General features: G+C 42.9%; 1 protein-coding gene across 9 annotated transcripts in view; it reads left to right on the plus strand.

Annotated features, from left to right (window-relative positions):
* The first annotated feature begins 15,321 nt into the window (after window positions 1–15,321).
* BOD1L1 (biorientation of chromosomes in cell division 1 like 1) overlaps window positions 15,322–25,002 on the plus strand; it is a 39,632-nt gene continuing 29,951 nt past the window's right edge. For 5 of the 9 annotated variants that reach the window (XR_008821460.1, XR_008821462.1, XR_008821463.1 and 2 more), the window contains exons 1-8: window positions 17,438–17,622; window positions 18,074–18,198; window positions 19,504–19,694; window positions 20,893–21,504; window positions 21,974–22,120; window positions 23,339–23,508; window positions 24,348–24,471; window positions 24,833–24,977. Coding sequence is in view for 5 of the 9 variants with exons in the window: in XM_056336242.1 (XP_056192217.1) it covers window positions 17,443–17,622; window positions 18,074–18,198; window positions 19,504–19,694; window positions 20,893–21,504; window positions 21,974–22,120; window positions 23,339–23,508; window positions 24,348–24,471; window positions 24,833–24,977 (1,694 nt within the window). In the remaining 4 variants the exon portion in view is untranslated. Of the gene's footprint in view, window positions 16,492–17,213; window positions 17,338–17,429; window positions 17,623–18,073; window positions 18,199–19,503; window positions 19,695–20,892; window positions 21,505–21,973; window positions 22,121–23,338; window positions 23,509–24,347; window positions 24,472–24,832; window positions 24,978–25,002 lie in introns of those variants that run through there. The other 4 variants (XM_056336197.1, XM_056336206.1, XM_056336225.1 and 1 more) reach the window with 3 other exon arrangements.

Genomic DNA, 25,002 nt, shown 5'->3' on the forward strand with positions numbered 1-25,002 from the left:
ACGCGGAGGGTAGCAACGGGGACGGGGAACCAGCGCTTGCAGCGACATCCAGGTCCTGCCGAAATTAAGGGAATTTTGCCGCTGATTTCAGCACAGCCCGCATTCCACCCTTGCTCTTAATCTGCCCCACCAGCCAAACCAAAACGTGTACTCATAAACCCCCAAAACTGTCCACTTTATCTGACAGGAAAACAGCTGACGGGACAAGAAGCATATTCAGCCTGCAGGTCTCTGGTTCTGTCAGCTTCAGCTGGTGAGCTCATGTTGTCAAAGAGTCATAGCATTATGGTGTCATAAAACCATAGAATGGTTTGGGTTGGAAGAGACCTTAAAGATCACCTAGTTCCACCACCCCTGCCATGGGCAGAGACACCTTCCACTAGACCAGGTTGCTCAAAGCCCCATCCAACCTGGCCTTGAACACTGCTAGGGATGGGGCATCCACAGCTTCTCTGGCCAACCTGCTCCAGTGTCTCACCACCCTCACAGTAAAGAATTTCTTCTTTATGTCCAATGTAAACCTACCCTCTTTCAGTTTAAAACCATCACCCCTTGTCCTGTCACTACAAACTTTGGCAAAAAGTCTTTCTCTCTCTTTCTTATAAGCCCCCTTTATATATTGAAATGCTGCAATAAGGTCTCTCCAGAGCCTCTCTTCTCCAGGCTGAACCCCAGCTCTCTAAGCCTGTCTTCATAGCAGAGGTGCTCCAGCCCTCTGACCATTTCCATTGCACTTCTCTGGACCTCTCTTGTACTGGGGACCCCAGAGCTGGATGCTGTCAAGAGACCAGGTGGGGTCTCTTGAAAGTGAAGTAGAGGGGGAGAACCAACTCTCTTGACCAGCTGGCCACGCTTCTTTTCATGCAGCCCAGGATACAGTTGACTTTCTGGGCTGCAAGCACACATTTCTGGCATGTGTCCCATTTTTCATCTACCAGTTGATCAGGTGAAGGAGGATGTCTGATCAGTGGGATTCTGCAGCAGTGTGAGGGCCCCACATGAGATGGCTGCTGGAGGCAAGAGGCAGCACTGGACCGCAGTCAGGGACACGTTGCTGCTCTGTCTTGGACAAGTGTGGAGGCTCCTCACCACACCAGAAAGAGGGCTGCCCACACACTTGGCATGGCTGTAGCTACCAGGAAATGCAAGGCCTGGACTGCACTGCATTTCCCAGTGAATAGAGGGAAAGAGGGAAGAGAGGGGAACCCGCTTTGTGCTCTAAGAGGGGCTGCAGCTTGTCACCCCTCACGAGCTACGAGAGAATGAATGCACATAGAATAGGGACCTTGTAAATGCCTCAGCCACAGAAGAACCTTCAAATCAGTGCTCACACCTTATTAAACACCAAAGCTAATCACTTCTGGAAATCAGACTATATCTGAGCAGTGCCTCTTTACCAGGGAGACCAGGCATCATTGTGTTATGCTGATAATTCCTTTTCATACTGACAAGAGAGAATAAATAATCAAGGAAATATCTGCTGTGTTTTCATTCTGAAACACAAGTCTACTTCAACAAGAGATGCATTGCATGCACTACTAGAGACATGTAAAAATATAAACCCTAAAATATAAATTTCAGCATGCTCTTTTTTTTTTTTTCTTTCAGATTGTGGAGATTTATTATTTATTCAGGGTTAAACTGAAGGCAAAACATCACAATCTTCCACAAAACAGAAAATCCAGCCTGATGTGCTCAGAGGTAATTGCAGGAGGCCACTTGGACACAGGACCAGGGCCATGTGAGTTTGCCTGGCTCTTAGCACACAGCCAAAGCCACACAAAGAAAGTTAGAGCACATCTGGAGAGAGATTGCTTTTGTATGGTCCCAAAAGACCTTGTGTGGACTTGTACAATGTCATTAGCACCTAACCTCTGTATTAAAACATGCTGCAGGAATTATGCCAAACTCCTAACTGTCCTAAGGAGTCCCTCCCTTTCTCCCATATCTCAGCCATATGTTCCTACCTCTGTGCCTGCAGCACAACGCAGTTTTTCCTGGTGCAGATCCATACTGCAAACTGATTCAATGAACAGATCCAAACTTCTTTTCTGCAGAGGGGTAAGACTTTTTTAACCTGGCTGTCATGATTTAACCGCAGCTGGCAACTAAGTACCACCCAGCTGCTTGCTTGCTTACTTCCCCAACTCACTCCCAATGGGATGGGGAGGAGAATCAGGAAAAAAGGTAGAACTTGAGGGTTGAGATAAGACCAATTTAACAATTGAAATAAAATAAAGTTTAAAATAATAATAATAGTAATAATAATGATTATGATAACGATAATGACAAGGCGAGAGAAGGGGAGAGGAATAAAATCCAAAGGGAAGGGAAAAAAAGCATCTGATGCACAATCCAGTTGCTCATCACCCGCTGAGCAATGCCTAGCCAGTCCCCAAGCAGCAATTGGCAGACCTTTTGGCTAGTTTGGGACAGCTGTCCCAGCTGTGTCCCCTCCCAATTTCTTGTGCCCATCCAGGCCTCTCACTGGCAGGGCCTGAGGAACTGAAAAGTCCTTGACTTAGTATAAATTATCCTCATACTAAGTCCAAAACACAGCACTGCACCAGCCACTGAGAAATAAAAATAACTCTGTCCCAGCCCAAACCAGGACAGTGGCTAAGTTCAGTGCTTTGGCCTACACCGAAGACCCACTAGCAGTTCTGTGGTGGCAGGTGCAACAGTGATGCAAATGTACGAACAAGCAATCTCAGTTGGCAGGAACTCTGAATTCCTCAAGTCAGCTTCAGTGCCAAAGTCAGAACACCATGGAACTACAGAATCAAAAAGTTGTGGCTGGTATCCAATAATCTGGAGCAACAGCATCAGATTTGACCTACACTTCAATTAGGAATCCACCGATGTAGAGACTACTAACAAATTCTTTCAGCAAAATGCTTTTTGACTGCATAAAAAGTCAATTGGATCGAGTTCATATCAGTTAAATTAAAATACAAATCTCAAATCTAAAGGGAAGCAAACCGGGCATTGCAATGTTGTGAGCTTCACACACATGGCAGGACCCCTCTTGATCCCCTGCCAAAGGCCCTGGGAGTCTGGGAGGTCCCTGCTGGCTGGAAGCTAGCCAGTGTTACTCCAGTTTACAAGCAGGGTGTGAGGGAAGACCCAGGGAGCTACGCACCTGTTAGTCTAACCTCAGCTCCTGGGAAAATGATGGAGAAGATGGTGCTGGGTCCTGTTGAAAGGCATGTAAAGAACAACACAATTTTCAGGCCCGGTCAACACGGGTTTCACAAGGGGAAAAGTCCTGTTTAACTCATTTGGTATTCTGTAGGATAAGGTCACCCGACTCGTGGGTGAAGGGAAGTCTGTTGTTTTTTTTGGTTTTTTCTGTTGTTGTTTTTCTGGATTCCAGTAAGGCTTTAGATACTGTCCCTCACAGCATCCTTCTGGACAGGTTGTCCAGCTGTGGGATGAGCAGGTTTACAATGTGCTGGGTGAGGAACCAGTTGAAGGGCAGAGCTCAAAGGGTTGTAGTGAATGGGGGTACATCTGGCTGGTGATTGGTCACCAGCGGTGTTCCTCAGGGTTTGAATTGAGGGCCGGTCCTGTTCCGTACATCTATCAGTGGTCTGGGTGCAGGAATTGAATGCACCCTTAGCAAGTTTGCTGGTGATACCAAACTGCAACATGCTGTTGACTCTCTTGAGGGACAGGAGGCCTTGCAGAGGGATCTAGGCAGATTGGAGCATTGGGCAACTAATAATGGGATGAAATGGAACAAGTCCACATGCCAGATTCTGCACCTGGGCTGGAGCAATGCTGGGCTCAAGTATGAACGTGGAGAGGAGTGGCTGGGGAGCAGCCCCACAGAAAGGGGTCTGGGGGGCCGGTGGGCAGCAGGCTCGGTACGAGTCAGCGGTGTGCCCGGGCAGCCAAGGGGGCAACCCGCGTCCCAGCGTGCAGCAAACACGGTGTAACCAGCCGGTCACGGATGTGATGTCCTGCTGTATTCAGCGCTGGGGCGGCCTCCCCTCCAGTACTGTGTGCAGTGCTGGGCCCCCCAGCTTAAGAAGGATGTTCAGGTGCTCGAGTGTGTCCAGAGGAGGGCAACAAAGCTGGTGACAGGGCTGGAAGGAGTGTCCCGTGAGGAGCAGCTGGCTTTGTCTGGTTTGGAGAAAAGGAGGCTGAGGGGCGACCTCATTGCTCTCTGCAGCTTCCTGAGGAGGGGAGGTGGAGGGGCAGGTGCTGAGCTCTTCTCCCTGGTATCCAGTGGTAGCACATGGGAATGGTTCAGAGCTGGGCCACAGTAGGTTTAGACTGGACATTAGGAAGCGTTTGTTTGCCGAGAGGGTGGTCAAATACTGGAACAGGCTCCCCAGAGAGGTGGCTGATGCCCCAAGCCTGTCAGTGTTTAAGAGACATTTGGACAATGCCCTTAACGTGCTTTAGCTTTTGGTCAGCCCTGGATTTGTCAGGCAGATGATCATTGTAGGTCCCTTCCACCTGAAATACTTCTGTTCTATTAAAAACTGTATGTTAAGGAAAAGCAGGAGTTCCCAAATTGTTAGTAAACAATTTATCCTCGTGGAACAAACATTGCTGCAGTAATGCTCCAAGTGAAAAGAACTTTTCTGTGCTGCAGGCACAAGCATATATACTGAACCTGCAGGTCTCCCACCACCAACTCCTCCTGTTCCTGACTTTTAAGCAAGTAATTCTTTTTGTATAGGTCTATATTAGTCTTTCTTCATCTACTCTTTTGCTTTCTCCTACCCCCAACCCCAACAGACTATCACCCACTAAACAAGCTATTGATGCTTGTCTCAGAATTGTCATTTTGTGGCAAGTGGCATACAAATCCCAAACTAGCTATTATGTGTAGGTTTGACGAGGGCCCAAAAATTCTGCCCACTTCAGAGAGTGTCCAGCCAAAATGCGTAAGTCACACACCACTGCACAAACAGAGCACTTTGCTGCAGAGGTGAATGTGGGGCTGAGGAAGGCTGGATGAGCTCTGTGGATTACTGCCTGCCTCTTGTTACAGGGAATGTGGGAACGCTTTCTTCAACAACCAATTTAAGCTTTCTGGCTTCAGGAGGGATTGTGCCCCTTTATACAAATTCTAGAGAGCTTCTTCCTCTGAAGACCTAAGGAATTAGGTTTAAATATACTTAGCTGTTGAGTTACACAAGTGTCCCCAAGGGAAAACTTGACACAGCATCTTGGAGAAGACATAAGGAGAAAACCAAAAGGGAACTGTCATCCTGGGAAATAAAGTGATGACCATTGTTCCAGACCAGAAGAAATGGAACTATATGGTTGTTGTTTGGAAAATTAAAATATTAGTTTAAAAAAAAATACATCAGATATAAGTCTATATGTTGGCAGAAGAAATAAATAGACTTATAATAAATAGACATGTAAATACTGCAGTACAGACAGCAGTATATCTGAACTGTTTAGAGATTGTAACTTTATGTCAAACTCAGGGAACTCTGAAAGGAGGGTTAAATGAGAAAACACAAGGAAATAAACAATTGCAAATTTTTAATGAGTTTTGCAGTCCTTTAAAAAACATGAAAGATCACTGGAGATTTAACAACAAACAAAGGCAAGATAGAAAAGGAAATCAGGTGCATGTTAGTGGAGATAAGAGCAGCATGCAGTCAAATAGCACATACTTAACGAAAATTTTCACTTCATTATATTGAAACCTTGAAGAGAAACTAGGCTCTTTTAGACTATCACAATATGAAGCCTAAAAGTAAAATTGTGCTTTGAGACTTTAAATAGATCATGTCTCCCTGGCAATTTTAATTAGCATGCTTCTGTTTATACAAATGTGTCTGCGGGGAGCTGGTTTGAAGAACGGAAGAATAAGCCTGGATGAGTATATGGAGTAATTTTAGTATCCATAACTTAAGTTTCCTTTGTCTGCCCATGAGCAAAAGGATCAAAAAAAAAGTATTAAATTAATATTTTAAAATTATCCAAATTCCCTGTTCATTTAATGCACTATTTACATTTTCCTAGCTTGCTCATATGCTAGTGCAAATAGCCATCCCAAATAGTGTTGCAATTACACAGAGCAGTATTTCAATAAAATGTAATTGTGAGAAGCAAATTCTAACTGCAATTAAATTGGAGTTTTAAAAGATACAGAGGGGAGAGAAAGAGAAAAGAGAGAGAAAGGGGGAGGGAGGGAGGGGTCTTCAAAATTCTCAGTCAGAAAGCTCTCTCTCTGCCATTTAGTGACAGGGAGAGAATTTGAGAATAGTTCTATAGAGGAATCAGACATGGACATAGACATACACCATTTACTCTGAGTGGTTTAGTATCAGAAAAGTAATCTATAATAAACATCCTAGGAGAATCTAGAAATACTTTCACCTGCCCCAGAGATTTGGAGTACTTGTCTAATAAATTATTTTAATCCGTCCTTCAGGCAAAGTGACAAATTTGGTATATGGCAACTCTGTCCTTCCCTCCTCTGCTATACATAAGGTAAAATCCCACTGATTTACGTGCAGTACTCTACCACTACAATTAATGGAACTGGCAGGAAAAGTCAAGGCATAATGTAGTGCTTTAGATGTTTTTTGGGAATGGTAGATTTCACAGACTTTCACTATTACCAGCCTTTATTGAGTTGTGAAAGTTCATGTATTTTTCTCCTGACTCCCTTCCTTTCTTGAGATATTTTATTACAGGCTTGTAAAGAAAGTTCTGTTATGCTGTATAGAATTTTAGTTTGTGGGGAATGTGTGTACATCATATTTTTTATAAGCTTGTCTCTTCAGACTCTTTTCAACACACAGTAAATCACAAATTCGGCTGAAACAAGTAAGTACAGAAGGATACTTTAAATGAACAAAAATTTTCCAAATCTTGCCGTGGAGATCTTTGTCTTATTTTTTAAATCAAGCTGATTTTAACAATCACCCAGTAATCAAAGCTGAAAAAAATACCTCCCAAGCTCATGCCAGGAAAGACACACAGACCAGGCAGGATACTAAGAATTGTTCTGCTTGTACAAATAGACAGAGGGTGGCACAATCTAACAGACCAGCTTGGAGGCAGGACTTTGTAGCACCAGTCCAGAGAAACTCCTTTTCCCTTTAGCACTCTCAACAGCTAAACAGCTTCATGGCCTCCCTCCTTTTTACTTTAGAAAGCAAGAAAAAGGATGCTAAAGTATCCTTGTCCAATGTGGGCAATTATTCATTCTGTCTCAGTGGAGGGAGAGTGGGAAGCTGGTGCTTTTTTCATTAATGGACAGAAGTAGATACAATCAAAACTCTGAAAAAGTTCAGACTCTCTTTTCTCACAAGCGGAATCAAATAGTCCTGGGAAAGAACTTCAGACTGGAGAGTCAAAGAAACAAATTTCCATCTATACTCAACGTTCAGACTGAGAAAACCTTAACCACTTTAGAGCATTTCCTTTGATGCCAGCAGCCTTGGCAGGACTGGAATATTTTGTTATCAGTGATAAACACTGTAAAACATCCCACTGCATGTGTCACTTGAGGGCAGCAGAGCAGCCTGAGGTCCAAGGAGAGTTGTCCTCGTTTCTGAGGTGCAGTGCCCCAGCTACCAGCCTCTGAACCTGACACATGTCTTCAGCAGGCCGAAAGACACCTTGTCCCTCTGCAGCATACAGAAGGATTTCCTTCTCTCTACAAAACCATCTACTGGCACTAGCTGGAAACACTGGTGGCAAAAGACAAAGAGATGGAGAGTGGGTTCTTACCAAAGAGTCCTTAGGACAGAGGAGCAAGTAGAGTTCAGGCTGCAGAGGAGAAAGCAGAGGATTACTAGCATACAGTTTGTATTTCAATTCATTGTCTAAGTCTTTCATTGTTTTTTTAAACCTGCCTTTCTTGAAGTTTGAAGTGCTAAGACATTTTGGAGAACCTTTGAGCAAGCAGGTACTTCAGATGATCAGGTTTCCTTTCAGTGATCCACTGTCACATAACAACATACAGGAGAGAGGCATTGCCCAAAATTTTCCAGCACCTTACTGATAAAAGAGAAAAATATGCTTTTTCAGTCAGTGTACAGTGAAAAAGAATTAGAACTGCCTTTATGTAAAGCATACCATACAGCTGGTTAAAAGAGCCTGCGGCAAATGGAGATAACTTTAAGACATTTCTAACTACAAAATAAATCTGCCGAAGTGCAACACCACTCTCTTAAGAATTAATTTTATAAAACAAACTGTGTGACATTAACAAAGCCAGTCAGGTGATGATCATTAACACACAGCAATAAAGACCACAGGGTAAAATAAAAAAGAACACGTTCATGATACCTGAGACTATGTCTGCAGAAGAGGCTGCAGGCAAAGCAGTCTTGCCCTCTGTGCTCAGAAGGGGCTGCAGACCAGCCAGCTGGATCCAGCAGCTCTTACAGCAGAACTGTGCTTCAGCCACCCATCCTCCTTCCAGCCAGCATATTCTTAAAACAGGAGAAAAAGGCTCTTGCAAAGTTGTTTCCCTCCTTTACAGCCTCAATGGCTCCTTTTTACTGAACACAGAAAATGTTCATTTTTTTTTTGACTAATCCTACTGCTGGAGAAAACATGATACTTCTCCTTTTCAGGAAGATTTCAAACCTTGCTGGAGCAAATATAAAAGCTAAAAAACACCAATACATTCAGATGTCTTACTCTTCCACAGATTCATAAGAATAAATTTTTTAAAATGCTCTCTTCCTAATGCAGAATGGAGCTTGGAATGCTTGAACGTTTGGGGTTAGCATGGATAATACTGATACTTTTCCCTGACTTCCTATTTCCCCCCTGGTTAAAAAATTGAAAAAGAAAACCTTGCGTTCTCACTCTCTCCAGTGTGAGTGAGCAGGCGTACTAGCCCAGGATTGTTTCCCCTTGTCTGACTCCCACATCAGTTCCTATTCAGAGAGCAGCTAGTCTCTGAATATATTCAGAGCTGGTTATCTCCATATACAATATATCCTAGCGGATCCAGAGTTCTGTTCTTTTTTTTCCCCAGGAAACAATTATTTCGCTATTTATCAGTCTTTCTCCAACCCCTGCCCCATAACTTTTGAAACAGTTGGCCAATTTTATTGAAATCTGGCAGGAAAGCACAAATCTTGAAGGCATTACATTCCTATCATCTCTGTGCAAATCAATAGGTGGGGAGGAAAGATTTTGAGCAAGCATTATTATTTCTGCTGTTTCACGGAACATTTTTTTTCTGCCATGTTTCACCTTCTTCAGAATGAGTCCCGAGGGCTGCCCTTGGCCTTGAAGTGCAATAGTTTGGGGTACTCCTCTGGATAGGCAGAAAATCTCCAGGCTCCTGTTCAGCCATACCACATGAACTCACAGTGGAACCAGACTCAGGTGGGCAACACTCTCCTCCTCTCTCCCTGCTCAATGGCCAGCCAGGCAAGGATGCCAGCCATGCTGCTGGGGTATCCCATGGGATCTGCAGCAGACTAGGAATGGGGCAACAACCTTGACTGCACTTGACCCACAGCTTTGATTTGCAGCCAGACCCAGCAGGGTGGTGTTTTACCTGCCCTCCCCTCACAACAGCCCTTTCTCTGCACATTCCCACCTTACCGATGACTTCCAATAGTCCTCTTAATTGCCCAGCTGTACAGGGAAACAGGCACTGAAAGTAGGTCAACAGCAACAACATGACCCACCTCGTTCACTCCCTCCACCCCACCTCTCCTAAAGGAATGCTGTTGAAGGTGACTCATCATTCCTTTTCCTCTGAACATGTGGCACCCCCAACACAAAAGAACAAGTCAAAAGTCCAAATTATTTTTTTTCTTTTTTAATTTTTATCTTCCTAAACAACATTTTCAAAATTTTCCATGGAAATTACTATTTTTGTATTAGATACAATAACCTTTTTACTTGAGGTTTACAACCAAAGCTACAAAAATGATGGCATGAGCAATTTTGAGCACCCTATTATTTAGCGGCAAAGCCCTGCTTTGATCCATCTCCCTGCTGACTTCAATGGAACTACACTAGGTATAAATTAAAGCAAAACTCAGTCCATCAGCTCTACTTTAGGCTTCATGCATCCTATTTAAGCAATGCCTCCACCTTGATTTCACCTTGCTGTAGTCAGCAAAGAATGCTGATATAAAAGGTGTCGTGCTTTCGGGTATCCACTCACTCTTTCACGTTTAAGCTGTACCATTTTACCTTACCATTAAAATTACACTTAGGAAAAAAGTGGAAGAGTGTAGAAAGAGTGTATAATCTCTTGTGCTCTCTCTGGAGAACAAGCCTCCATTAAGTTTTTCTGTCTCCCTTTACACAAATAGCAAAACCATGTATTTTCCAGTCAAAAACAAACAGCAAAGTAAAAACTCTATTAAAGAGAATACAGTCACTCATTCTAACAATTTTCATCTGAATGGAGAAATAAAGTGGTATTTCTCCAGCAGACAGGAATGCACATTTCAAAAAATAAAAAAAATAAAATTTAAAAAAAGATATGCCGAAATGATCAAGCACATTAACGGGAATTAGATGTCCAATCCCTTAGATGCCAATAACAATCCCAACCATGTTGCATCAATTAGCCATTGATTGCTTGCAAAGAGGTAAAAAAGCTTTAGTCTTTCTCTCCCTTCTCTCATTGCCACGGAAGAGTGCAGCACAAAGAGCTGTACCACCAGTCACACCCATGGCCACACAGATGAGCCTTCTTTCCACCAGCAGGTCAAGGCTCTGTCTGCCCTTAAAAATTTCTTTCTGGTTACAGAAAGAAAAAAAAAATCAAGTAAGCCTGTGTATTAAAGCTATTTCTGACAGCAATCTTTTTTTGCCCTCAATTGCCATTCACTAAGCATGCTCTACTCATCTTCTCACAAAACTCAGGGAACCAGGAAGTCGTTCCTTGGCCTTGGCAGAGACATAAAATGAGAAAAAAGGGAGAAGAGGTGTAGCTGTACCTTCAAAATAACATACTTTAAAAGCATCATCTGCAAACCAGGTGTCACACTGAAGTTCTGAAACTGGAAAAAATAATCCTAACCTTTCAGATAAAGTTACACTCAGAAGTTTAAATTTAAATGGCTTTTACACGGGAAAGCTAGATAAATAAAGATAAGTTCATTTACCTGCACATTAATGAAAAAGTATTAGAAGATGTGGTTTGTCAAAATGTGACTTAGAAGACTTTACAAATTTTTTTCAAACTTTAACCAATCCTCCCAGCAAATACAACCAGTAGTATTTCCCACTGAACACAAAAACCTTAGCATTTTAAAGAGCACGTCAGTCCATCTATTTGACTAGCCACTTTAAGGAGCCACCATGTGCTTTCTCCATCAAACTAAATTGTCACTAACAACAATCACCCTGCTCAGCTCCAGTGGGAGAACCAGGACCCCTCAGCAGTTTTAGTTTTGCTCAAAGCATCCCTTTAGAAGTGACTGAAAAGTTCTAGAGGTGTCACACAAAGTCATGACAGGCTAGTTTAAATAAAAGCTCTCCTTTTATCACTTTAAAACGTGTTATCTAGTCACTGGTTTCACTTCTGCCAAGTCTTTTGCTTGTCAAAGGCCTGCCTGTGGAAAACACAGGGCAGGCTGCCTGCCACTGAATGAAAAACACATTTGCGGTTCCATGGATAATACACATAAACCACCAAATTTCACCTTTTATATAGGGCCTACTTGCCAGTGCAAATAGGAAAAAGATACATATGTATATACCTCCTTGAACAAACAAAACCACTACTAACACCTGAAAAGAAACATGGTTGCAAAGCCAGGAAGAGCTCTTCAAGCATGCTTTATTTTTATCCAAATGTTCTTTATTTACCAAAACAAAGATGACAAAATCATATTCTCCAGTCTTGGAAGTCCAAGAGCATTTCACCCGTTGCAACTATTGCCATGTAAGGATACGGACATCACTCAGATCACATCACAGCTGAAGGTATAGTCCATGTCTAGGCTACATTTTAATCTTGCAACTAGAGCATTTCATGCTGCAGCCTAGCTGAAGCCACATTTGCTGTTATTGACAAAGCATAAAATCTCAGCGATGCTGGCAACATTTTTCGGCTGTTTCAAACCAGGGGGGACTAGATTGTCATTACTGGTGCTGCTCCTAGGCATAGTAATTTTGGCTTTTTTTGAAAAAATCCAGTATCAGCAAGCATCAGAAAATCTGAGACTTTCTTTAGAAATAATCATTAAATATACCCTTTATGTACAGAGAGAAGCAAATGTGAACTATGCATCAGGAGATGTACATTTATACAACAAACCAATTCATCACCGATTATTCTGGATTTTATCGTGCCACAATAAACAACACATAAGCTACACACCAGAAGAAAACAAGCCTCAGAGAATGGAACAGTGGTTAACACAGATGGTGCAACGCACAGACGTGGTACCACCACATATGTGGAGGAAGAAGTGAGCAATTCATCTGGGGCAGATCTCCAGCTAGGTGCTGGGCAGTGTTAGAGCTTTTAATTATCCAAGAATCTGCTTGGGCATTTCAGTCATTCCCGGTGAAGTGTCTTCATTTTTCCTAGAAAACTTGAATTGCTTCTAAACAGCTCCCCTTTCTGTGTACCCTCATTTGTAAAAGACTACAGATTTAAGAGGAACATCACCCTTGTAAGCTCAACACTGCCAGCAGCACTTCATCTTTAGAGGCTGCAGAACCTTGCAATAGAGTTCATCATAGAGGAAGGGCATCTCTTATCCAAATCAAACTTGTTCAGATCGGAACTTCACTCCTGCACAAAGTGAAGGATTTTTTCCTTCTTTTTACCTCCTTAATCCAGTTGTCACCTGGATTTCAGATACTTCATAAATTTAGATTCATCACCAGCATATACTGCATAAACAAATTTTTTGAGATGGAGGAAAAAATTGCACAAATAAAGCATTTCACTGGGGGGAAACAAAAAAACACCCAAAAAAACCCCCACCAAACCCGGAAAACATCAGCTAACCTGCCAAGTTCTGTTACCACTTTTACCAGCTACGGTATAAACTGACTTGAAGAAAATTTAATTTTATTAACACTCATTAAATCAGTTGGTGATGTTGGCCAGTCTGAATTTGATGCTTGTGGCAGGCATTCACAGAATAAAATTGCTGCGACACTGTCTAAAAATGAGCTATTGCAGGTGCTTTATTCTGACTTAGACTACTACCTATAACTATTCCCAAATTCAATATATTATTTTATTGCTATTTAGAGGTAGATTTCCTGCTTTAGAGGTGGCATAATTATTCTATTTATGTCCCCAATTACTCAACCATAACCTGAGACAAAAAGACATTAATCTGAAATCACAAGCTGCGTGGCTTGCTGCCATGACATCAACGGCTGAAACTGCTCTGTCCAGCCTCACAGTCCTGCATCTGATTCAGGAGACCAAAAGCAAGCCTAGAGCGAGAAAGAGAACGATATATTCTCCCAGCCCACAGCAGCACACAGTGCAGGTACACTCTGAGCCAGAAGCACTTTCCCTGAATTTCGTGACTTGTCCTACTTTCATGTACTTGTCCAGTCTCCTCTTGCAGCCATATAAACTTCTTGTTCCCACAATATCATATGCACCTCCTTTTTCTTTGTCTCATATCTTAGTATTTCTCCAGCACTTTAAATGTTGCCTGCACTTCAAGAACTGTAGCTGGAATTAAGAAATATCTGTTATCTACTTTATTAAGTAAGAAGATATTACAAACTTTGCTGAGACTTTTCACATTAAATAGATGTCAAAAATATTTTAAAATGAGACTGTTTCCCTGAAAAAGAATGTAAACATAAGTGTAGTCATTACCAGTGTGTAAATACCCACAGCAGGGGCTGTAGGTTTCAGGATATAAAAAAATGAATAAACAACAGCAACATGATTTATTTTTTTTAAACAGAAACATTTTGCTGAAAATTCCACGTAAAGTAAAACGCACTACAGTCAGAACCCAGAGTATGAAATGAAGATTCTCATACTGTGATTAGGGATCACAGATGTTAACACTAGAAATATTCCAGATTATGTTAGAAAAAGTATAATTCAGTGTACAGAAAATCTGCAATGCAAGACACTCTATGTAATTCAACTGTTTACATAAGTGAAAATTGAGGAATGAGGTGAATATGGAAAAAGCAGAAAGTTTAGCAGAGGTACTCAGGACTGTCCGGAAAAATAATTGTTCCAAGCATAAGGGAAGCTATGAAGTATGTGTAAATTCAAGTGATAACAGCAATACAGGTTAGGACATTTAACTGGGACTATGACAGCAAACAAGGAGAGGAGTCCTCGACTCAGCACGACAAAATACTAAAAAAAAGAAATCCTTTGTATTCACTCCAAACTGTTTCTGTTAATTATCTGACAAGCCTTTTTCAAGCTGTTATCTCACAAATAACATTTTACTAGCATTGGGTATCAGGCATCACTAAGTGAGTACATCAAATGACTGTAACAACTACAGTAAACTGCAAAGATAAATACTGAGTACAAAATAAACAACGGTAAGTACTGAATAGCTCTGGAACAACTGAAACAATTACACTTGAAAATGTAAGTTCATCTGTGAGCTCACTGAAAACAGCAAGATGGCTTAACATTTAGTAGCACATTCATAATTCTTTGTATAGTTATACTATAGAACAACCAATAAATAATGTAACTTTACTAGCACACAAGGCTTCATGTAACCATATCTCAGCTCGTATAAGACTGCAAAGCATCCTTAAAACAAACTGAGAACACAAAGGGCTGGTTTTGGTTTAATTAAATTCATTGTTTTATTTTCAGGATGCTTCCAGTTTCCTTTACAGCATCTTCCCATAGGAAAATGTACAGTTGGCCCCAGACAACAAAAAAGCCATTTTCAGCCAGCACTTAGGATAAATATATTTTATTTGATAAATAAGATATCCAACAAGCATGCAACACTCAGTAAATTGGATGAAACATGGGATAGTATGCAATTCAGAGCACAGAACAACCTTGTACATTCAGCTGCTAAATCAATTGGGGTACAGACTGCTTGTTGCAATAGTTTCAGACCCCTGGGCATAACTGATCCCCGATAGCCCTTAAATTCCCAAATCCCATTAACGGATTCCTGCCCCCTAGTATGCATCTTTCACAGTCCATTCATTAACATAGTCTGAGACAAAGGCCAAAGATATTCCAGGTTGTCCATGACATCTTGTATGTTTAATGGTATACTGTCCTGTGAGGCAGGTATCTTGCTCGCACTGTTAAAATAGAGTAATTTTTTTTCTCATTTTTCTGTACCACCCCTGATTGGGAGGAGGGAGGAGGAACCAAAATGGACATCTATCCACCCCCCGCCACTTCCTGCCCTCCCCCCCCCCCAAAAAAAAAAAGGAAGTTGCAGTGCCTTTTCCTAACAAAAAATTTTGAAAATGGTAATTTCCCAGTAAAGTCTGCAATTTTTGTTCACTGTCACAGTAAGTCACACACTATTTCTAAAATTAGCAGGTGCAAATGATACCCTTCGCTTCTGCCCTTTCTTGCTTACTGCTACATGATCTTTAGTCAGCAGCAAAGGAACTTTTCTTCAATGAGAAGAGATGTAAAAGTCAGTATATCACACGTTTGGATATACCAGTAGGGGCTGTACCAAGCTCCAAGCTGCAGACTCCCCATCCCTCTTGAATTTCGTGCTTTAATCCTTCCAGGCATCTGTGTAGAAAATATGAAACTACAGAGAAGCTAGGTTTTTTTAATTACTCCAGTATCCAGAGATAAAAATCTCACAATACTTTTAAATACTTGTCAGATTTGTTTCCTTCTGTAGAATTTTAAATAGTCTAGGAGTACTTAGTTTACAATAGGAAAACTACAGTCAGGCTTTACACTTCTAACCTGCTTCTAAGTCTGCAATAACAATCCTGACACTCTTGCCGTTACAGTCAAACTGATTTTTAACACTTTTTGCAGAGGGAAATTCCTAATATTTGTAGTTGGACAAGATCTCCACTCATCATGCCACAACATGTGTGTAACCAAAACACTGTTACTCCCAAGTCCCTTTTCTTTTCTGTAAGCCAGTCATTCTTTCTCTTGAGTGTATTTTTACACGTCCTTTCATCCTTACCCATGCTGGGTAGGACAAGAGCTCAGCCACCTATGCAAGACACTGGAAAGCCAAACCACACCCAATAAGACAGTACTATCCCTCAGTCACTGTCCCAAGTATAATGAAATTAACTTCCCTATTTCCAGTTTTTTACTGCTTCCGGGTTCCTGTTTTAGTCGTAACAGGTCAGCCTGCAAATTGCCAGCCCACAGCCTGCACTGAATTCGGCTTCAGACTGTGGAAACAGAAGACACTCAAGGAGCGAGGAGTGGTTAGTGCCACTGACAAGACTTCAGGACGGCACATTAAACGGTTGTGACTGAGGAAAACTAAAGAAGGCATGACAAAGCAAGTGGCAAACGAGTCAGCCTGAAAACATTTGCATTAGAAAAGGACGTAGGAACGCGCTGAAAGCCAAAGGAAACATGCTTCAACCCAAGTATGTTAAATGTCACCTCCCCAGGTGCCTCACCCAGGCCACTCGCGGCCCCGGGCAGGCTGAGGCAAGGCCCGGGTCCCCACACACAGGCCCGAGCCGCCCGCGGTCCTCGGGGGGGCGGCAGCGGCGCCCCCTGACGCAGAGGAGGGAGGGCCCGGGGCGGGCGAAGAGGAAGCGTCCGTGAGCCGCCACTCACAACTCCCGGGCGCCCTGAGGGGAGGCCGCCCGTCCCTCGCCGTCCGGCTCCCGTACAGCCCGCCGGCATCACCGCCCCGGGAGCCGCCCGGCCGGCCGCCCCGGCGACTAGCAGCCCGCAGCCCCGGCCCGACATCCCGCCCGCCGCCACGGACGGCCGCAGGCCCCGGCCCCGCCCCGCGCCTCAGGGAGGAAGCGCGCGGTGCTGCCCCCACCATGATGGCGGCCAGCGCAGGAAGGGGCGGGCCGCGGGGCGGGGCTGTGGGGGCACGGCCGGGGAGCGCGGCAGCGGCGCGGCGCCGGGCGGCGGGCGGCGGGGGTGGCGGGCGACCCCGCGCTGCCCGCAGCGCCCAGCCGCGCCCGCGCCGCGCGGGGGGCTACCGGCGAGGCGGGTGGGGGCCGAGGGCCCACCGCGGCCGCCCCCCTGCCCCCCGCCCGCCGCCGTCGCCGCCGCCGCCGCGGGATCGGGGCCCCACTGGAGCGGGCCGCGAGCGGCTCCGCCCCCCTTCGTCCCCTTAAAGGGCCCGCGGCTGCTGCGCGCGGCTCCGCCAGTGCTCGCCCCGCGCCGATGGCGCCGCTCTCGGCGGCGGCGTCCCTGCTTCCCTTCTCGTCTCCCGGCGCTTCCTCCCTCCGTTCCCTTTCGCTTCCGGGGTCAGTGCTGCCGCGGCCGCTGCTCGGTAACAAGCCCCGTCCTGGGGTTCGGCCGGGAGAGCCGGTAGCCGTGCCCTGCGCAGGCCGCGCCGTCCCGCCGCCCCCATGGCCAGCAACCCCCAGCCGCCGCCGCCGCCCCCGCCGCCGCCCCCTCAGCAGCCGCCGCCGCTGCCGGGGGGCGGCGCGGCCGAGCCCGAGCTGGTCTCCATGATCGTCAACCACCTCAAGAGCCAGGGGCTCTTCGACCAGTTCCGCCGCGACTGCCTGGCCGACGTGGACACCAAGGTGGGGGCGGGCGGGCGCCGGTGGCTCTCCCCAGTCCCGGCACGTCAGTGGCAGGCCGGGAGCGGCGGGGCCGGGCCCGGGGGTGGCGGCGGGTTGCGGGGCGCTGCGCCCCGCTCTCGGGGGTGGCGAGCAGCCGCCTGGGCCCGCGCGGGGCTGCGGCTCGGCCCGCGGCACCGGGGCTCTTTGCAGCGACCCCGGGGCAGGGCTGGAGCCTCAGGGTTCGGCGGGGAGCGTGGGCCGGCCGGCGGCGCGGGCGCGCCGGGCTTTGCGGAGCGGTTTAGCCGTACGGGCGCCTGTAACAGGCCGAGGTCGCCGGGAAGGAGCGGGAGCGGCGGCGCCTTCAGTGCGTTGGGGAGGTCCGATGGGGCTCCCAGCTCCTCCACCCCGGCCATCGGGAGGCTAACTGAGTATCAAAACCCTCCTGTCCAACCTCTCTGTTGTTGCTTTTTAGCCTGCCTACCAGAATTTGAGACAGCGTGTTGACAACTTTGTTTCCAATCATTTGGCAACTCATACTTGGAGTCCTCATCTCAACAAGAACCAGCTGAGAAATAACATTAGGCAGCAGGTTCTCAAGTAAGTGGCAGCTTTGGGGTTTCTCTGTGTGAACGTGCTTGTGTACCCCGGTAGGCGACAGAGGCTCAAGGTAAAGTGTCTACTTTCTTCTCAGAAACTTCTGAAGGAGCTTTTTTTCAGCATTTAAATTGTGGTATTGTATCAGATAGCAACTTGCCATCAGCATGAGTCAGAATTAGGCTACAAGTATTATTTTGTGTGATCCAAGTTGATGCAGTGGTGGAAAGCTTGCTTCTAACTAGGAATGTAACACCCTAGCTAAAATCTATCTTTACTATTTCTTTTAAAGGAGCTATTAATAAAATTGCCTGTATCAAGTTTTGAGCTAAGGAAAATCGACAGGATTTAACAAACACAGCTCTGCGGAGTACAAAGCTGAGGTCACCAAACAAGACACTGGACGTAAATTTGTCTAGACAGAGGTTTTTCAGAACTGCTGTTATGTCAAATTGATGTCCAACACTTAATCAGACGTTATGTTTTTTCATTAGGGTTTCTCTAGTTCTTCTTCTCAAAACTTTGAGTCATAAATATAAGGAAACTTTGTTAAAGTAGCATGAGTTTGGTCGCTAAATTCAGTCAGACAAGGAATTTGGGAATGAACTCAGTTATGCTGTAGTGGTGCTGTTGATCATTGTACTGAAGAACTGTCTTGTTTGGGAGGAAGGGAGCATTGGTTGTTGGGGGCTTTTTTTTAGTTCTTTTTAAAGAAGCAATGAGGACAAGAGGCAATATATGTCCCACAAAAGGTTACACAGCTCTAGAGCGAACCCATACATATAAAGCTCTCTATTTATTCAATTTTACTGAAGATTAAGGGTGTTCTATAAAGCCACAGCACTCTGAGATGTCACACTGTATTGGGCAGAAAGTAACTTAGGGTGGTGATGACTGGTCTAGTAGTTGTTTGTTCCTCATGCCTTCCATAAATCATCTGTATGCCATGGGAGTTGATAACACCAAGTTTCTTCTTAATTTTTCCCACAAATGTCGCTTTTACAGGTAAGTAAGGTTTGTAGGCATAACCAGTAATGACATAACCACAGGCTGTTGTGTTAATTCCGTGCGTTTGGATTGCTGTGTTTCTCTGGCATTTAGGTTTTTTTCTTAGTTCATAAGGCATAGAAAGCGCTGTTGAAATACAGGCAGCTGGCTAAATACATGGCTGTAGTGGTGCTCAGGAAACGTTAATCCTTCGTTGGAGGCCCTAAGAGTGTTTACATCAGATCTAGATAAGCCTGTTTCATTAAGATGTTCTTGAAAAGTCATTTTCCTTATTTAAGTATTCATGTAACTTTGTTCCAGGTCTGGAATGTTGGAATCTGGAATTGACAGAATTATTTCTCAGGTTGTGGACCCAAAGATCAACCACACATTCAGACCTCAGGTGGAAAAAGCTGTCCATGAATTTTTAGCTACATTGAATCACAAAGAGGAGGCAGGCCCCAGTACAGCTCCAAGTGAAGAGAAAACAGATACTTCTGTTACAGTACAAGGTATTCTACCATTTCTCTGAGCAGTCTGTTAACAAATATTTGTTGAGAGAGCAGAAAGGTTGACTAGGTTTGCTGCTAGCACAGAATTGTTAGCCATCAGTGTTAGCCAGTTGAGCTCTAGGCAGTGTACCATACTACTTGCCTCTGTATAAAGGTAGAAGGAAAGAGAGATGTCACCATGTTATTCTGTCACTTCTGCTTGAGATTATAAAGGATCAGTTTACTGTAGGGAAAAAAGTTGGTCTCAGGGTTTGGCCCTCTGACTGGTACAGGATCGGATAAGACATAGCTGTAAGAGAAGGATGATTGAATTTTTTATGCATTGGTAGATTGGAAAAAAAAATACCTATTAAACAGTGACCTGTCAATGCAATTGGTGTGTGCAGTAAAACCTGAATGGCTAAGGTCCTTTCAGGAGCTTAAATTCTGCTGTAAATCAGCCAATCTTTAGTTTGTTTATAAACACAGCACTTTACCTGTTTGTTTGTTGCCTGGTATTGACTTCTAAAGGCTCCTGCAGGTAATTGTCCATTCTTTCCCTTCCTAAGAGACTCCCAAGCAGTTCATCTATTTGTAACCAGACCCTTTATTTAAATCCTAACCCTTTTCCTGTGAGGCCCACTTCCTTTAAAGTAAGTGGGTTAACAAGCCAGCTGCAGCTCTTAGTGCTAGTCCAGTTAACTCTTTCCCATCCATCTTCATAGTTACTTCTAAGAGGATGGGAAAGTGGTAAGGTATTTCTGATAGTCCTGTTGTTATACAGGCACTACGCTGAGTCCATTTTCCCTGTCATTTATGGAGATACCAGAGGCATGAAATACAGACTTTCTGCTGTAGCGTTCTATACTGTGATTCTCCAGAGTCGTCATTGCATTTAGGGTGATGGTAAACTTGAACAAGGATTGCGTTCAGAACATCCTTCCCATTGACAGCCCCTGCATGCTTTAGCTGACTGTGTCACGGAGCAAAATGAGTCTCCAGTAGTCAGATCATAATTGCTGCAGAAATGTAACTTCTTGGGGGGGGTTTAAAATATTTTTTTAAACCAAATCTCTAAATGCAAAATTAGTAAAGCCTTTCAGATTATTTTAAATAGAGTAATTACTCTTTTTTTTCTTTCACTTGCTTAAAATTCTGTATGAACAGAATTACAGAAACTTAAATGAGCTAAAATAATTTTTTTTTCTTACTATTCAAGGTGTGTCTGCTACAGCTCCTAGTGGAAATGTAGCTAGTGATGCAATGTCCATTTTGGAAACAATAACTTCTCTTAACCAAGAAGCAAGTGCTGCCAGGGCTTCAACAGAGAACTCAAATCCCAAGAACAATGACAAAGTTGTAAAAAGGCTCTCATCTCAGCAGAGTGTGGATGGTAGCACTGATAGAGAGAGAAATGGGGAGGACTTGCCAGACAGAGAGAAAGCAATTTGTGACCCTTCTGGAGAAGGGACTGAAACATTTGCAAAGTGTGAAGATTTAAATGAGCTTCCCTGCCAAACTGAAGAAATAAAAAATTCAGCAAAGGATACTAATAGTTTGACTTCTACAAGTAAAGAAATTCAACAGGAAAGTGAAGATCAAAAGAGTAAATTACTAGATAAATGTGACAAGAAACCAGACAGCAGTGAAAAAGGTGAGAGAAGAAAAGAAAAGAAGGAAAAACTCGATAAGAAGTCTGACCATTCAAAGAAAAGTGATGATACTACGAAGTCTAAAGAAGAAAAGCAAGCAAGAGAGTCTGAACCAGTGAAAGTGTTAGTTCCAGAAAAAAATAGCAATAAACATAAAACAGCTGAAAGCACTAAAGAAGGTATGGTGTGGGCAATCCTCTTCCTTGAAATACGGATATGGGGAGGGGGCATTAAGTGTATTCAGGAGTTGAATTGGAAGTAAATTTGGAATGTAGGTTCTCCACTAGTTCTGGCCCCAGCTAGGTCTTGGATAATCTCCCTTAGCTCAGGTACCCACACTAGGAATCAGACGAGCTTTGATTCCTCAGATGTGTGATTGGTCATCTGCAAGTTCTCTTTAACAATTCCAGCCTGCATTTAAAGTCTTTAGTTGTACCTCTGGGTGATTGTTGGTGGTGGTGGTTTGAGTAAACCAGAGTTAGCCTAATAACATTTTATTAAGGTGTTACACTTTTTTTTTTCCTTTCTTATTTCTTGTTCTTAAGGTAATTTTGTTTTCATTGGCAAAATCACTGTTTTGGTAAGAAAAGTTTCTGAAATACAGAGTGCTGCATTACAGCCCTTTGTTTCTATTTTTTCCTTTACAAGAAAATACATCAGTAGATTCAGATATGGATGTACTCAGTGACATCACTGTCAGCTCTGTCCATACCAGTGACCTTTCTTCCTTTGAAGAGGAGAGTGAAGAGGAGACTGTCGTGTCTGACAGCACTGAGGAGGGGGAGATCACATCAGGTGGTAAAATAATTAGATTGTTAAGTAGCAAGAAAGAAAATGCAATGCTTTTGTTAAGTGCATCATATAATAAATTGGATACTTTGCAGTATGTTTTATTGTACTTATAAATAAGAAGGAATTTGAATGTGGAATGGACAGTATTCGTGCAATTACGAAAGACAAGTAGTGGACATACTTTTTGAATATTTTTTCAATAGCTTGATATATTCTAAGCATTGTAACTCCTATTTGTACTACAGTGTTTCTTAGGCAAGAAAAACCACTTAAGTGACAGATGTGTCACTTCCCTATGGATTTTTTTCCCCTCCCTTCTGCTATGAATTTAGTATAACATTGGAATGCTGGGTTACCGTTCTTGTGCTCTTGTCTAGAGCAGAGCTTAGACTCCAAATTCTGTGGATATGTGGCTTTTGCTGTTATAAGACTTTCCACTTCATAATACAGAGTGCCTTCGTACCTGAATGAGTTGTCTCTAATATGCTGTGAGCTTATCTTTTCTGCTTTAAAAATATTATTTAGAAGCATTGTATTACTTGCACATTCTCTGGCTTTGGTGTTACCTTGAAACACGATATGTTGCATTCAGCTATGACTAAAAGATTTGTGAAATTAAAACGTACTTTAAGTATATTTCAGGGTTATAAATAAATAGTACAGTGTGGAGCACAAGTGTTTTCACTTTATTTCTAATAATCCTGATAAAACCAAAATAGATGTATTTGGTTTTCCTTGAATAATACTTAAATGAATATAAACAATAATGTGTTTTATGTATATATTTCAGTAAACCTACCTAGTTTTTATGTACTCAAATATTGTACAGGGGTTTTGTGGTGTAGGGAAGAAGCTTAATTTAATACATAGTAGAAACTATGTTCTAACTTCTTATGTGGTGTTAACTACTAAATACTATATGTACAAAGGCAACATGATTACGAGCAAGAGGGTAAGCCTAATTGTTGTATCCCAGTTTATTGCGGGGTTTGTATTTTGTTATTTTTTGGCTGAATGGTGTGCATGAACACATTAATATACCTTTCAGCTTTTCATAATCTAGTGATATTTTGATGTTAAATGGTTTAATTTTTTAACTGTTTATGTTTTTAGAATATATAATTGTTAATGTGCTTTGAGTAGCTTTGTTTTCTAAAAAGTTATGTTGAAAGCACTGTCCCAATTTATCAATATCTCTATACTTTGCTAACCTTTCTTCAGATGAAGAAGAGAAAAACAGTCAAAGTAAGACAAAGCCTCATGCTAATGAGCTGAGAGATGGGAAAGCCAAGCCTGTTCGTCATGCTTATGTTCGCAAGCCTTTCTTGTACTCCAAATACTTCAGTGATTCTGATGATGAACGAACTGTAGAGCAACGCCGTCAGTCCATTGTAAGTGTAGACTGTGTTACTGCTTGCATTCTGGCTCCTTAAACATTTTAGCACAGAAATCCTATTTCTCATTTGTTGGTGTTTTGTGAGTGGGAGTCTTCTGTGTCTTCTCACTGCTTTTTGGGTTTTTGTTTTGTTTTAAACCTTGTGTTACAGCTGCCCCTCCTTCAGACTTCCGCCGAATGTTGCATGATCTGCTCTCCAGTGAAGGCACTCCACAATTTGGGTGGAAAAAGTAGCCTATTATCTACCTGCAGCTTGTCTTCAGCAGGGTTTTGTATAGTTCAGGCTTGTGTTGACTGCTGCAGGCTACTTCATCACATCATCTCTTTACAAATGTAGTTCTTGCTGTCTATGAAATCAGTAGTTTCTAGCATGTCTGCAGTCGTCAAGAATGAAAAGAGAGGATTAAGCATGTTCAATATGTTCTGTGGAAGAAGGACCAGCACACAGAATAGGGAGCAGCAGTTCTTTTAGGTGTTTTTCCTTTGGCTAAGTCTGTATTCTTTTATAGTTATATACACAGTATGTATGTATTAAATTATATATATTATATCTAAGTAAAATAAAACCCAAGATACATTCTTTGAGTAGGTATCATAGCCTGAGTCTGGTGTTAAGCAGCAATGAAACTCTGGAACTCAGCTAATTCCAATTCACAGAAGTATTAGAGGATTCCATTAACTTTTATATAATGATTTTTGAGGGCTATTTATTTTTTAGTTTGCCTCAAGCTACACTGTTCTGTTTTCTTTGGCTTTTAGACATACACATGTAGTCAAAGAATTCTCTTTGACCCAATGATAAATTAATTGTTTTCCTTGGTTTTGTATCTTGAGGCCAAAGAAAAAGAAGAGAGACTTCTAAGAAGACAAATTAACAGAGAGAGACTTGAAGAAAAACGGAAACAGAAGGCTGCAGAAAAAACAAAATCTCTAAAAACTGGAAATCAAAATGCTAAAGGTATGAGAAATACAACATTAGCCCCTGCCACCCTGCTCTCACTCACTATCTCTGGGGGAAAAACATTCAGCTTAAAATATTGGTAATATGTTTCTACTCATTTCCCTTAAAAACCCAACATTTCAACAGTGATGTAACAGAAAAATGTATAATGCAAATTACTCATACAGAGTTCCATAGCTTCACTTTTGCGTGTATCTTTTTATATATCATTGCATTGCCTAAACACAATGAATACCTGTATACATTAGTTTTCTCTGCTACACGTTAGTGTTCTCTGTACTGCTTTCAGTCACGTTTATAGCTGAAAGAATAATACAATGACACGCTTATGTATTTCACCGTTTGTGTATTATTTTAGGAAAAAGTGGCTTGAACTTAGAAGAATCTTCATCAAGAGGTCTTGAGTCAAAAGCTACTGGTACCAGCATTAAGGAAGTGCTTAAAGAACAGAAATTTTTAGAAAAAAAAGTAGCCTTGAGCAGAAAAAGAAAGAGAGATTCAAGGTATTCATCTATTTGCTCAAAAGGA

Source organism: Falco biarmicus, chromosome 1, assembly GCF_023638135.1.
Source record: "Falco biarmicus isolate bFalBia1 chromosome 1, bFalBia1.pri, whole genome shotgun sequence".
NCBI lineage: Eukaryota > Metazoa > Chordata > Aves > Falconiformes > Falconidae > Falco > Falco biarmicus.